Consider the following 15,178-nt stretch of genomic DNA (forward strand, 5'->3'; position numbering starts at 1 on the left):
TCGGTTCAGCAGGATGGCCAGACAAAGGTGAAAGCAGTTGGGTTCGCAAGAACCTTTATCTTGTTTGTTTTTTTTTTTTTTTTTTTTTTTTTTGGTCAAATCTGATGCACACTCCTTTCTGATGAGGGAAGATGCAAACCCTGTGGCCTCACTTACACAAGTACCCTGCTGGAATCTCCATGATGAAGACCAAATATTTTACAGTGTTTTTTGTTGGGTTTTTTTTGTTTTACCTTCTTTAGTTTGGGACTTTTCCTCTTCCATGGACTTAGTGATCCTGTGTGTAATGTGAAGCCCTCTAAAACTTGCAAAGAAGGTAGGATAATGCATTACTGAATCAATTGCAGCTGACACTGAGTGAATGAAATAGGCCAGGCCTGTAGAAGGAGCTGCCTGAAAATAGGTGTGGAGTTGGTAGAATTGGTGTGGAAGCAAGCATAGGAGTAAATAAGGGGTTCAGAAGAGGGCTCAGGAGGAATCATTACATCTCCTGGAAGCTAGTGGCCAGGGGGCAAGGGTGCCTGAAAACTTCCATTCCTCATGTCGTGTTTACTAATACTTCTCAAGTTTTGTGCATTTCAGACAAAAAGTGAAAGGGAAAAATTAAGTCCACTGCTGAAGTGTGGTTTTTGAGAGTCTCAAGTATTCAGCTTTGCTGTAACCTTCCCTCATCACTGAATAGGTTTCCAGCAGCAAGTAGAACTGCTGTCTGTGGATAAATGCCCCAAAACAAACCAGAATTTAGGCTGTAGCTCTTCTTTGGGGGATGCTAATAACAACCTCCTCAATCTTTTTCTCTTGTGACTTATTGCTGGAGCCAATCAATGAAGCAGTCAGTTTCTTCGTATACTATATGTTTGAAGGCAAATAGTACTCTAACACAGTTTATTCCATTATGGCACTCACATTGGCATTTAGTAGCTACAAATGAAATTTCAACTTTTGGCCACAGCATCTGCCACTGAAAATCTCCCTGCCTCCATTTAAGTAGAAACTAGAATATCAAACATTCAGTTTTTATATCCCACAGTGTTACAAATTAAATAGTTTCAGCTGCCTTTTATTTATTGGTATTTTTACGTTAAGAGACTTAAAAGATTCAGCTGTTTAATCAAGAAGGCTTTACTGCCCAATTGAAAGTAAAATCCCAAAAGTCAGTAGTCAGAGCTGGTCCTGTATTGCAGGCAGGGGCTTTGTCCTGAAGTACGTGCTCTGGCTGATGATCTTGGCAAGAGGATGCAGGTGCTGTACAAGCCAAGAGTAAGCTGCACTCATGGAGTTCTCAAGTCACTTGGCTCTGGTGGATCATAACATCCTTTTTCCTTAGACTGCCAGCATGCCTGGCCCTTCCTGCTGTTCCTCTTGGATTAATTAAGAAATATAACTGGATTAGCAGTTTTGTGCACAGCAAATTGTGACTTAAATGGGAGGTTGCCCTTGAGCCTTGACATTATCCAACGATTCAATTCAAGGGTGCAGAACTAGGAGCTGATAACTGAGACCGATTTAAGCATAAATATTGCCTTTCTCCGGTAGTAAGTCACCGGAATCTTGCAAAGTTGACCCAAAATGAAGTGTTTGTGAGTAGTGCATAACTGCCTCTCCATGGATATTTATTTTTTCCCAGTTTTACACAGATTTTGGCTGGAGCAGCTAGTTGTCCTTTTAAATTTTAGTGTATTGGCTGTATGAAAGGGACTCATGTAAATTTAATTTCCAAAACTGGAGGACTTTGTCTTATCAAGGCAAACAGATGTGCCCATCTGTATTTTTTTTTTCTACTGGGGGTTGAAACTTGCGTAGCTATGATGACTGTATGAAACAGCCCACAAGCACGTCAGAGCTTTCCTATGACTCTGATAACCTTCCTGTACATGTGCATTTGCGAGCTGTCTCCTTTAGTCAGTCAGTTTTAGCCCATGTCTTCCCCCTTTCTACCTCTGTTTTGGCTTTCTATAGCAGGGGTGAGGAAAATATGGCCCACAGGCTGGATCAAAAATGACAGGAACCAAGGGCAGTAGGACCCAGGGGAAGCCCTGGCAGGCTCCCACAACAGCAGGGCCTGCCCAGCTCCTCACCCCCAGCTGGAAGCCCCAGGAGGGGCTTCTGGCTTGGGACCATGCGGCTGCCCGTGCGAGAACTTCAGGTAAGGGAGAAGGGGGAGAGGGCAGGGGAGGTCCCTGGGTAGGGAAGGAGCCTGGGGAGAAGTGGCCCAGGGAAAAGCTGAGGCTGGGTGAGGGGAGCAGCCCCAGCCCTGCCACACACTACAGCCATTCACAGCCTGCCTGGGGCTATCTGTGCCTGCTCCAGACAGCCCTATGGGCTGTGAGCAGCTGCAGCACAGGGCAGGGGAGGGGCTGCTTTTCCTCCCCACCAGGCTCAGCTTTTCCCTGGGCTCCTTCCCTGCTCCTTCCCAGCGTGAAGGAAAGCAGCCCTTCCCTGCCCTGTGGCTGGTGCTCCCTGCTGCAGCCGCTCACAGCCCGTACAGGGCTGTCCAGAGCAGGCACAGGCAGCCCCAGGTCGGCTGCAGCACGGGATGCCGGGCACAGGGCGGGTGAGGGGCCACTTCCCTCCCCACCGTCCCCCTGTGCTCAGCACCAGCTTGTAACCTGGCCCTACTACTAGGCTGGGCCCTGCATGGCTCCAGGCTCGCCAGTCGGGGCTGTGCGTGGCGACAGCAACTGTGGCCTACCCCTCTTGCTGTGTTGGGCAGTGTTTACCACTGTTGCCTGTGGGCTGCCCAGCACACACTCTGGGCGGGCAGCAGCAGCCAACACTACCCGGTGAGGTACTGGGGGGCGGGGGGGGTCCACAGCTGCTGCCAGTGTGCGTAGCCCCAGCAGGCGTGCCAGGAGCCAGTGCGGAGCCCAGGCTGGCAGCAGGGCAGGTTACAAGCTGGTGCTGAGTGCAGGGAAAAGCGGCCCCTCACTCACCCTGTGGCTGGCACCCTGCACTGTAGCCGCTTGCAGCCTGTGTGGGGCTGCCTGTACCTGCTCCAGACAGCTCCGCATGGGGTGCAAGCAACTGCAGCAGGGACTGCCAGCCATGGGGTGGGCAAGGGGCTGCTTTTCCCTGCGCTCAGCACCAGCTTCTTCCCTGCTGGCAAGCAGGGGGTTGGGACTGTGCACTGCCCCTCTGCCTGTACCATGGGGCTGGGTGTACTAGGAGTGAGTGGGTGAGGAGCCAGTGGGAGCACAGGGCCTGCACCAGTGTCCCAGGACCAGTGCCAGTGGGGCCCAGAGCAGGGTGGCAGGAGCTCTGGAGCCGGGCCAGCTCCCCACTCTCCCTGCTGGTGCAGCCCAGCCTGGCTCCCCAGACCCCTGCCAGCCTGTACCTGCTTTGAGCCTCGCCAGTGCTGGCCCTGGGACATTGAGCCAATGTCCCAATGTCTTGGGACCAACGACATTAGGACGTTGGTCTCAAGATGGTGACTAGGGGGCAGGGCACCTGTCAAGGGGCGTGGCTACCCATGCAGTCCTCCACAGCCTGCCAAAACTCGGTGAGCAGCCCTCTGCCTGAAATAATTGCCAGTCCCTGTTCTATAGTGTGTTCCTCTTGCTTTGGACTGGTAATCTTTCTTGAGCTGAAAAACTTAAAGGCATCACATGAGCCTGCCGACGAGGAACTGTCTTAACATTTTATGGCTAGCTAATGTGCACAGAGCCAGTACTAACTACACTGCTGTAATTCTGGACTCTCCCTGGGCCAACACAGCTACTGACAATGTGTCTTAGTTCCATATTTTATAACTGGCTTGACAGTAAAACAATTTTAAGCTCCACTTAAGCATAACAGTTATAGTTTTGTTACTGTAAATGGTTTAAAGCTATAGCAAATAGTGAGCATAAACAGCCAAACAATCTCATTTGATATCCAATGAATTATCCAGGTTCCTGCAGGCTAATTATTTTGGCTAATGTTAACTTGTTTTCTTCATTGTTGCCATTCTGGGTTTTATCCATTTTGAAGAAACAGTGCATTCTTCTGCTTAGCTTATCCAACAAAAACAGCCTCAGATTTAATGCGAGGTACCTGCCATTCAGCATTGGATACCATAATGCAATAGTGTGTTAGAGTTTTAAATAGTCAGAACCTGAGTGGCCTGTTTTAATCCTGGTAAGGGTCTTTGGGTAGATGTGATATCTTTTATTAGACTAACTGAAACCAACAAGGTCTTAGACCAACATGTGTTGATCCTTAGACCAACATGACTACAGGCAACCTCCGCTTAGCACTCTTAATTGGTTCCTGAAAAACTGGGTATTAAGTGAAACAAACATTAAGCAAAACCAAACATTTGATGACCCAAGATGGCGACCACAATTATTTTTAATGACCCAAGATGGCAACCACGAGCATTATAATGAAACTCACTGAGTGCTAAATGAAATCAGGTATCAATTTAAAATGAGCGTTACAGCGAAATAGTGCTAGGCAAAACAGTGTTAAGCGGGGTTACCTGTACAACCAAAAACCCAGCAGCATGTCTTAATCCTCTCTGTTGGTAGGTACTAACCCACAGAAGATACTACGCCACTGGGGCTTACTCTTCTTCACATCCATCTGTAAGCAAAGGCCCAGCACTGTGAGATACAGCTGTAGGATCCATCTGAATGTCATACTTGGTCCTTTGGAAGCTTTGTTAACAATAAACATATTTAAACAATTGCTAGCGTAACTGCACTGAAGTAGGTAGACAAGACCTCTTCCTATGAACTGTTACAACTGTGCTGTTAGTCTTGGTGAATGATCTGTAGCACAAGTATCGCTTGTTAAAGGGAGAGAGAAACCATCCCAGCCTACTTAGGATCTAAAACAGCACTTAAAACTGGTTGCTACTGTCATGCAGGCTTACTGGCAGGGATAAATGTGTCCCCCGGCACACACGAGTCTGTTCTCAATGACCATTTTAACAAGATGGTGTTTGTCTAGAGCATTCCTGTTGTGTATGCTGTATAGCAGGTCTGGTGGGATAAAATGAATCTGGGGCAGGCAGGCGTTGACTTGGTGAAGTAATGATACTCTATTAATAAACAAGATACAAGCCTATGTTAAGTTTTAGCAATGGATTTTTCACTTTTGGGAGTTGCATCCTCTTCCCAGAGGCAGGCACTTGAATGGGTTCAGAGTGTATTTATTTTAAGTTCTCTGTCCTATAATCCCTGAAAGCTTAAGGGAGGCAGGAGGCATGCAGGTCATCAGGATCTCTTCCCTTAGGATTCGGCACCAAACCTGGCGCTAGACTCTACCCACCCACAGACCAGAGCTGTAGATTCTAAAACCTGACAAAAAGGACGGGTTTATTGTTTTTCCAAGCTTGTAGCTAGGTAGCTGAAACAGTAGTTAAATGCTATGAATGGCATTGTTCATCTCAAAGGAGTGGTAACCCAAAAACCCCATGACTTCAGTGTTGTCATTGATTCTTTCATTGATTTACCTTTTTTTTAACAAGCTGTGGTTGGGTGCAGTGGGGCAGCTGGTTGCTGTCAAGAATTACTGGATAAAAACAGAATTTAAAACTCCTCAAAAATATATATATCCTGAAGCAATTGACTCTTTCCAATTTGTTATAATAATGTCTGTAATAGAGCAAGACAGTGGATAAAAAATTCTAGTTTTGAAAAGTAACTATTTCAGGCCATTAGTAATGTAAGTTTTTTGGGGGGGGGTTTACTGTTTACAAGTCACAACCATGGCACCCAATGTTTGAAATGATATCTCTTATAGGCAAATAGAGTATTTCAGGCCTGAGGTTTTGTCAAGCAGATGTCACTAGACACAAGTTCCGATATCCTAGCTTTCATTACCCACTGTATTTCAAGATGACCTACACAGAATCCTCTCTAGTAACACGTTATTATCTGCTTTGATGTTGATTTGCTCCCTCCTCTTGGCTGTAAGATCTGGGAAATGTGGAATTAGCTAGACTCTAGGAGTAGGTAATTTTAGCGCTGAGCCACTAGTTGAAATCGTTGTGAGCTGTGTTCTTTGGAGGGTAGGGAAGAGGTTCATGAGGCATACTTAATGGATGAGTTAGGCCTGTTGTGAAGTGGGATGCCATTTACCATTAAGAAGGGCGATTCTTAATGTGATATATGCAAAACAGCTTGCAAGTAAACTGAAGGGAGTTTGAATTGGGAATTATGAGGTCTCTTTAGTGTTCATTATAGTGTGTCAACACATTGTCTGATACCAGGGTAGCTAAATATTTTGTTAAAAACCTAAAAATAAATGTTGCTAGGCCTTTATTTCTTTATAGGCTTTAACGGATAAAGTGCGGGGGATGGGGAGGGGTGTTCCTTTTGGATTCCTTAATTACATTTTTTAGAATCTGAGGGGTGTTTTTTAGAGTGATGTTAAAAGAGTGTTTATCTGTTTTGAAGTCTGTTTTAGGCTAGAATGAAACAGCTGGAAAAGTATTGGATAGGTAAAAACCTGGCACATACTTCCTGGAAAGTATGCAGAAGATCCCTAGACCTAGAAGATCTGATCTTTCACGTCTTATTGTATGTGCCCGGACAAAGGCTACCCCAGTCAGAGAACTTTTAGTGGAAAACTAAAATCTTAACAAACACTCTGCTGCTTGACTACACATAGGTTTACAGGGGGATTTGGCATTAGGATGCTGTACTCTTACAAACAAACATTACATGGCTGAGTTTAAAGTATGCTAATTAAAGAGGTTTGGTTTGGTTTGGTTTTTTGCCGTACTTGTCATGACTAGCATTTCTGGGTGCTTCAGTTTTGGAACATTTAACATGAGACTCTTTGGTGTCCAGTTTTCAAGGGGCAGGTGTTAACAGGGTAGAAGAGCCCTGTCTGGAACATCAAGTAATCCTAGTATTTCATTCTTTACTTGCAGTAATTTATACAAGTCAAACAGAAGCCTCTATCATTAGCAGTGCTGGAATAAGCCAGTTGAAGTAAAATATAAATGCTGAGGTTTCAGTTGAAGCTTGTTGTCATACCATGCTACATTCAGTTTTTCAAATTGGGCTGAAGTTGTAAAACGGATTAAACTTTAAAAAATAACCCTGATCAAGCAGATGTTTCCCCCATTATGTACAGTAGTTCTGAAAGACACTTAAATAAATGTACTCATTCTTGTTGTGTGCTACTTTCTTTTTTGTTTCCTTCTTTTTTTCCCCTTCACTGTTAAAACCGGAAGGACGAGAAGCTCACTGTTATCCAAGAGGTCCCAGTGCATGACGGGAAGCCTCATATTATCCACTTCCAGTACCAGGTTACGGAAGTGAAGACCACCTCCTGGGATGCAGTGCTTTCCAATCAGAGCCTTTTTGTGGAAATCCCTGATGGTGTATTAGCTGATGGGAGCAAAGAAGGGTAAGACCTGAAATACTGCATGTAGTGCTGGGGGATGATGTCTGGCATACAGCCAGTGGCAAAAGTGTTGATAACTACCTCTATTCCATAGGCTAGCCTGTAATCATAGCCTTGTCTGTACTGTAAGGTACTGTCAGCTTCGTGATCCAGAACTGCACTTCTGGACTAGAACTTTGCCATCTTATACTGGGTTAGCAAAACCTACTATAAAATATAGATTTTGTCAGTAGAGCTATGTCCATAGAGTGTTCACTACTATATAAGGTACTGGTAGTCCATGCCCCTGGGGGTGTGGCCTTAATGGATCTCTTCTTTGTTCTGTAAACCTTTCAAAACGCCTCTAATTTGTGAGGCTGTCTTCATGGTAGCATTAGTGAGACAGGGTAATCATATATTGTCCTGCTGCCAGGTAGCCTCTTTTTCACTTCCACACCCTTCTATCCAGTTTGATCCCAAATACAGGTTTGTAAATGCTTTACTTAGTCTAGTTTCATCTGGTGCTTAAACCTGTGCATTAAGCTGGACTCTAAAACGTGTACCCCCACCCAAAATATATGCAGTGCTGCTCAGAAAATAAGGACTTTGTTCATAAACACTGCAGCTGCCTCAGCCCCAGTGGGAATTGATTCTTCTGTGAGGGTATTTATCTGTCACCATGATTTAAGTACAATTTCATAAGAGTTATTTTTAGCTAGGTAAAAAGCCTGGTAGAGGTTTATAATTAAAATAGATCATTATCATATTAACAAAATCCCTTCTAAGTTAATCCCCCTTGGTTATCTCCAATCTCCCTGGCCACTGCTTAATTATGTCTTGATTTAAATTCTTATTAACAACTACTCCAGTGGTGCACTTACAACAGTTTGTCAGGTCAGCGTGACTGACAAGCCTAGACTGCAGTGATCAGCAGAGCAGTCTAGGCCACCACAACTTGTTTCACTAAGAAGGGTAAAAAATATTTCATCACCTGCTTCTGTCACCTCCTTGGGTGGCTCAGATGGGGGACTGCATTGGGAATCTGAACAGTGGGAGGTTCATAGAACAGGCCTTGGTTTGCAGACATATTTTACTGGCTCTGAGACAATTTTTTATATTCCTTGTCCACTTAAGACACTGTAGTGATCATTTAAAGGGTGAGTACACCTGAGCTTGTTGGAGGGGGGAGATGCAGGTTGGATACACAGCAGCTATAAACTGTTATTGTCAACATATGGAGACCTTGGTTATCAAAAATTCCTCTGCCAGGACAGACTCCATCCCATTCGCTTGATCTGGTGAGATAGTCACAGTACTGCACTGAGTTATAAAAGCTAGCCCTATACAAGGCTAGGGAAATTCACAGATACTTCCTCCATACTTCATGTATGAAACAAGGATCTTGAATGATTTGCTCTGGGCTTATCAGACTTGCCATGGTTCGTGGGGAGCTGGGAGCAAGGCAGAAAAGTCGGTTATCTTGGCTTCTGTTGTTAACAGCGATGGTCCAGAGAGATAAGCAAGACAGGATTTTTAAGATGACAGACTATCTTTTATTGGTCCAATTTTTATAGTTGGGTGAGATGAGACACACATTTAGTACCTTCAATCCCTCCCAGCTGTACAAGTTGGTCTGATGAAAGAGAGTCTCAGCTTCCATTGTTAATCAAAGTGTGTAATTCCACAGTGCTTGTAGACCAGTAATGTTTTGTGCCTCTCAACATCCTCAGCAGTGTTCTGGCTGACTAAGCCAAGTGATTTCCTCTGGACTGATAATTCATATGCTTTTTTTTTTTTTTTTATTTTTCTTCCTCCCCTGCAGATTATTAGCACTGTTGGAATTTGCTGAAGAAAAAATGAAAGTAAGCTATGTCTTTATTTGCTTCAGAAAAAGCAGAGAAGATAGAGGTGAGCGCTTCTTTCCCTGCTAATGGTTTTTCTTTCCTCCAAACTGTTAACCTTACCAAATACTCTCATCTTTAGACCGTCCCTTCCTGTTGCAAGTTTCCTGTTGTCGTGCAGAGATTGCAAGTAAACTTTAAATTACTTGCAAATTACTTCCTCAGTAGAAGTCATTATAATAACTTTTTGATTGTATGATATTAAAGAAGGGGTGGGTAAAATGGCAGAGCTGGCCAGCTGCTGGACTTCATTTCCCAGCAGCCCCTGCCTGCATCATTGCAGCTGGTTTCCATGGAGACCCCAGGGGGGCAGGCACGGTGACAGCACAGGGCAGTACTGGCAGGGGATACAGCGGGGCTGGGAGCCACTCCTGGGCCCAGGCTGGTAGTAACAGCATGGTCCAGAGCCTGGCCAGGGCTGCAGTCTGTTCCCTGCCTGCCTCTAATCCTTTACATCAGCTATAGCTTTCTTAGGCTGGATATCCGTAGTAGGACTTGAACTTTAGGACAGTAGGGTCATGGACACACAAACAAGATACTGCCAAATAAAGGAGGGCAGAGATGCAAAAACATGCTCAGTCTCATACCTACCTGTACTTTGTGGTATGTTGTTCGTGTGCCCGTGACCTCAGGCACATCATTCCTCTCCTCTTTGAGTAACGGGATCCTTGTCATAAGTCACAACTAATGTAATGATTCCTTCAAATAAGAAATGAAATCAGGGTTTTGTATTCGTGTGATTTTTAAGGAAAAATTGGGAAGATGCTTTATCACACATAGGAGCCAAATTGGTTTTAATGGCAGTTATACTGGGTTATGGCATTCTGATGCAGATCCCTTTTGAGCGGATGTTTTGACCAATTAGCAGTCTAACAGTCCTGTCCTCTTCCAGACCTGTAGATAATCTTTACTCTGACTGTAGCTTATGACATAAGGGGAGATATCTGGATATGTGCTTACAGCATGGAAACTTGAGGGAGGGGGAGTTGTGGCAGAGCATAAGCATGAATGAACCAGTTCAACTCTTAACCAGACATGAGGTTATAACTGTTTCAGTTGAGCAGCACTGTGGTGGAGAGTGATTAGCAGATGTTACAAACCCTCTCTGAAAACTGGAATTTTACTCTGTCTACTTTTTAAGAAGATTCTCTTTCATGCATCATTTAAGCTTCAGATTGTTGGAACCCCTCAGTGACACTAAACATGAGAAGGTATCATTTATAATAAGTTCTCCCATGAGGTATTTTTGTTCTAATAAATAGAGTTGGCAGCTTACTCAGGTGAACCACTGAGGCAATATCATCTGGTTTCTGAAAGATGAATACCAAGTACAGGCAGTCCTCGACTTGCAACGTTTCGAGTTACAATGTTTTGCACTTACAACATTTATAAATTGACACTGTTTCAACTTTCTGACTCGATTTCGACTGGACAACGCTTGATCCAATGCAACGCCACGCCAGTGACCAAGTTCACTGCATCACCCATCTCCCTGGAGAACATCTGTCCAAACTTCCTTGGATGCTTTCTTTAAGAAAGCAGCCAAGACTCCAGTAAAAACCTGCAGCCAAGACTCCTGAGAAGACTCCAGCCAAGAGCCCTTCAAAAAGTCCAGTAAAGTCACCTCAAAGAAGTCCTTCCAAATCAATATGATTGCTATTTAAAATATAAATACATTAATGTCACTATATTGCTCATCTGTAATTGATCGAGTACAAAATTCTGAGGTATTTTTCGTGAAAATAGGGTATTGGGCCTTGGTTCAGGAACGAATCTCCCATTTACAACATTCTTCTTATGAAAAAAATTGTTTCTGAGTTGCAACGTTTCAACTTAAGACCAAGTTTTCAGGAACCAATTGTGTCACAAGTCCAAGAACTGCCTGTACCAAGCTCTTTGTCTAATGCTTTGAGATCTATGTAGATGGAAAGTACTTTATAAAGCAGATAAGTACACTTACCATTTTACAGGTGGGAATACTGAGACAAACAGAAAAGGGATCACACTGGTTGGTGACAGAGCCAAGAATGGGACTCTCCCAAGTCCTAGCCCATTGCTGCCCTATCCTGAGGCTTCACTGCTTTCCTGAAAGCAGTTCTGGTTGACCTCGCCCTGGAACAGCCAACCGAATCCTGAAACACTGGACAGGGCTTGGACCCTTTTTTTTCATCTGATTTCATCAAGTCTGGAACATGCATTCCAGTTGCTGATACTTCCATATATAGTAAAGTAAATCTTTCAGCATCCCCTCTTCCTTAAAAGCCAGGCAGCACAGTTAATTTGATTGAGAACATACAGTGACTAGAGGCTGTCTGTTGGTAGCATGCTAGTAGAGCAAGGCACATGGTTATCACACCAGGCTGACTTCCAGAGGTTACTGTGGAAGTAGGTCCTTGGTAACAGATATTTGGGTGTCCAGTTTATCTGCTTCATCTGACCCAAATTAAACTAAACAAAGGTAGGTTTTGGATGGGTCTCCACCTTGGGTCACATGGGTGGTGTCTTAGTAGAAAAATCAGTGTGTTGGATTCCTGCGAAGCAAGCTGCTAGCTGGAGGAGTCCCTAAACCATGGCAATCACCCACACTCTCTGCTGTGGCATTTCTAGCTACTTTTCTTTCCTTCTATTCTGAAGTAGCAAGCAGTCAGTTTTAGTCCTTGAATAAATCCATCCTGCCTGCTGTTGGGTGTCAGCCTTCATCTTGTCCAAATAGTAGCTTGGGACAAGCCCACAGAACCTTGAATCCCCACATCTCTATGCTCTTGGGAGACTACATTCATTGTTACGTAAGGCAAATGAAGGGGAGTAGGGGAGCAGTGTTTGCTCCTAATGCCTCTGGGTGCCAGGGAACCCATGTTCAGTGCCAGTGAAAACAGCCTGGCCTACAAAAACTGCTGTTCCTCCACATGCCTGAGCATTGATAGCTCAGCTATTGAGGAAATGGGGTTTTCATATAGGGAGCTGAAGGAAACAACTCAGCATCTGAGCTGCTTGGCATTTGAAGCTCCTGGAAAACCTGTGTTGGGGGACTGTGACTGTTCCTTTTTTAAGCAAATAAATGATGAAATGACTGAACTGAGCTGCCTCCTTAGAAGTCAGAGGGTGTCTCTGTAATTCAGCATGCAGGATTATCTCTAGGCTGCACTAATTGAGTACTCTGTACAATGGGACACATCTCAAGCTCCCCCCAAAATAGGGGGTACCTTGCGTGCCTCCTAGTGAACTGCAGTGGCTCCCTGTTGCTGCATAAGTTTGTTTTGTTTGTTTTTTTTTAATGTGTTAGATTTGTGTTACATTTGGCCCCTGCATATCCCAGCTGGGGCTGCTTTTTGTGAGTCATTGTGCATTCAAGATGGGCCTCATCCCAAGGAGCTACTTCTAAACAAGACACCAATAAAATGTTGGGGTGAAGAGGAGTATACAACATAAATGACGTAAGACTAGTTGAAAAGAAATGCAGGGAAAGGACAAGTTTGGTAATTTAGGGGGGCTGTCCCTAATGGAATTCATTTTTAACAGCCAGTATGGGGCTAACAAAGTTGAGTTTGTAGCCATGTATGCATTTCCCTTGTACATTTGTAACTTCTCACAGGCTTCCTTGTCAGCTGTTTCCCAAATGGTAACAGTCTTGTCTCTCTCTTTCGGTAGTTCCACTTCTGAAGACATTCAGTTTCTTGGGCTTTGAGGTTGTGAGGCCTGACCACCCCTACGTTCCATCACGACCAGATGTGATATTCATGGTGTACCCCCTGGAACAGACCTCTTCCTCTGATGAAGAATAGCTACAGTGGAGGACTTCAGTTTGACCTGAAGATGCTTTTGAGGGAAGAGGGGGTGGTATCTCCTTTCTTGAGGAAAGGGAAAACAAGCTTCTGTTGGACTGAAACTCCATTTCTCATTATTAGATTGGCTTGTATATCCTCAGAGTTGACTTTTTTTCATTGAAATGTGTTCCATAGAGACCTATATATACACACACATGTAATCACCAAATAGTAAATGGAAGATGTTTATGAACTGGCATAGAAGCTCTCTAAATGCAGCTGTGTGGTATACTTGTTAGCCTAGCAGTGCCTCAGGCCCAGGCTATGAATGAAAAGCCTGGCATATTAGCGGGATCACAGTGGCTAGATGCAGTATCGACTCCTTGACTTTCTAAATCAGTGTTTGGTTGGTTTCTGCTTCCCCCCAATCACCTGATGTGTGGCGCGTGCTTGTTTTAAAGACTTGTATATTTTTATGTTCACTCAGACTCTTAAATATAAGGCATGTTTTGGGTATAGACACATGGAAGGGATGTGCTTGAGTTAACTTTTAATGACGCTACGTTTAAGAAACCCTATACTTTTCTGCACAGGGGTAACCAACGCTGTATGTGGTTTAACCCTGTTTTAAAAGCTTCTTGCTCTTCCAGCTTTTGTTTTAAGCAGTCTTATTTTGTTCAGTGTTACCACTGCACTATCGCAGCATTCAATAAAAGGGGCATTCAAACTAAGTTCTCACAACTGCAGCATCTTCTTTTAAAAGGAAAAAAGGCCTTCCTCTCAGCCTCTGATAGTTGCTGCAGTGAGAGGTACTTGGCTTCAAAGAGTTAAAATTGTGGTCCCCAAAGTATTGCTTCTGGGTCAGGTGAGCTTTTCCTTAGCATCTTGTTGTTCACGGTTGCAAGTCCTTGAAGGCATGAGCTATCTGTCTGAGTGGGGATCACAGATTTGAAGTCCCTACCCAAGATGACTAAGGGCACTTTTAGCTTTTCACTGATCCTGTATATTTTCCTTCTGCCATCTCCAAAGATATTCTATACACTTTGAGCACTGCTGAGATGAGAGCTGTATCAGAATCCAAAGGGAACTGAACATAGTCTAACCAGACAGGTACTGAGGGAGACTTCATCTGTACCACCCTCACCTGCCCCAGTTCACTTCTGCAACTTTTCTCATCTGAGAATGTCTACTGGTGCAGAAAGTTTGGGTGGTAGAGGGGTGGAGCTGTCAGCTGCAATTCGGGTCCAGTCCCTACTATTACTAGGACTTTGTTATTAATTAATTACTCTAACTTATCAAATAACAGATTTAGCATTTAAAAATGCATCCAGTCCCCTAAAATATACATACGGACATATTTATCTTCCATCAACAGCACTTCCTTATGTCAGTATTTTGTTCTTCTCTTCCTTGTTACTATTGATGTTAAGCTTTTTTTGTTTCTTGATCCCTATATAATATCTTGCCTTCCCCTTCGTTTCCCTAGAACTCTGCATAATATAAATCTCATTACTGTCTACTCATCTTTGCTTTTAAATTTTAACTTTATTACAAATTGATTCTTAACTGTTTAGCTAATAGAACTTGCACTTTTCTTCAGTATCCCAAAAGGCGTCTCAGATTTTCTGGTATGGAGACTAATCCCTCCTACTTCTAAAGTAGGAGAGATGGGTTAAAGCCTCTTTCCTTTCAGCCATTTGGTTATCACCTTTCTGGCTTTCTCTGAATGCCATTTGAAAATGTGTGTTTTTTATAAACTTACTTTTAGAACTACACTGCAAGCATTTGCTGGCTTGGCTTGCTTACCCACTGCATTGTCCAGGTGCTTTTTTTTTTTTTTCTGCTTTCAGGTTTGTATAGAAGATCTTGTCTAAAAGCTAAAGCCATTCCATAGACTTCAATGAACACAAACACTGACCATAGAAAGGGACACTAGGATGGGGTGTCCAATGGCTGCAAGTAAGCAGTCTACAAGTTGTACTCCCCATTCTTCCTCTTCTGGCCAAGATGGAGATATTAAGATGTTGGCTTCAGTGACATGGGTGAGCATGCCTAGGTTAAACGGTATGATAAAGGAGCTAGTCTCCCATGTTCCTATGCAGTTGTTGCTCCAAGGGGCGGGCTAACTCTGAACCTTCTGAAAAGTATATAATTCTCTAGCCTATAATTTAAAGTAAGATGACAGAACTATTT

The 15,178-nt window shown here is 43.8% G+C and overlaps 1 protein-coding gene across 1 annotated transcript in view; it reads left to right on the plus strand.

Moving 5' to 3' along the window:
- OAZ2 (ornithine decarboxylase antizyme 2) overlaps positions 1-13,716 on the plus strand; it is a gene marked incomplete at its 5' end in the record, with an annotated part of 14,781 nt that extends 1,065 nt beyond the window's left edge. Inside the window, 3 exon segments of the mRNA XM_019533142.1 lie at positions 7,169-7,344; positions 9,143-9,228; positions 12,870-13,716. Coding sequence (XP_019388687.1) covers positions 7,169-7,344; positions 9,143-9,228; positions 12,870-13,003 — 396 coding nt within the window.
- Positions 13,717-15,178: the final 1,462 nt, after the last annotated feature.

This window comes from Crocodylus porosus, unplaced genomic scaffold (genome assembly GCF_001723895.1).
Source record: "Crocodylus porosus isolate Cpor-Errol unplaced genomic scaffold, CroPor_comp1, whole genome shotgun sequence".
Classification (NCBI taxonomy): domain Eukaryota; kingdom Metazoa; phylum Chordata; order Crocodylia; family Crocodylidae; genus Crocodylus; species Crocodylus porosus.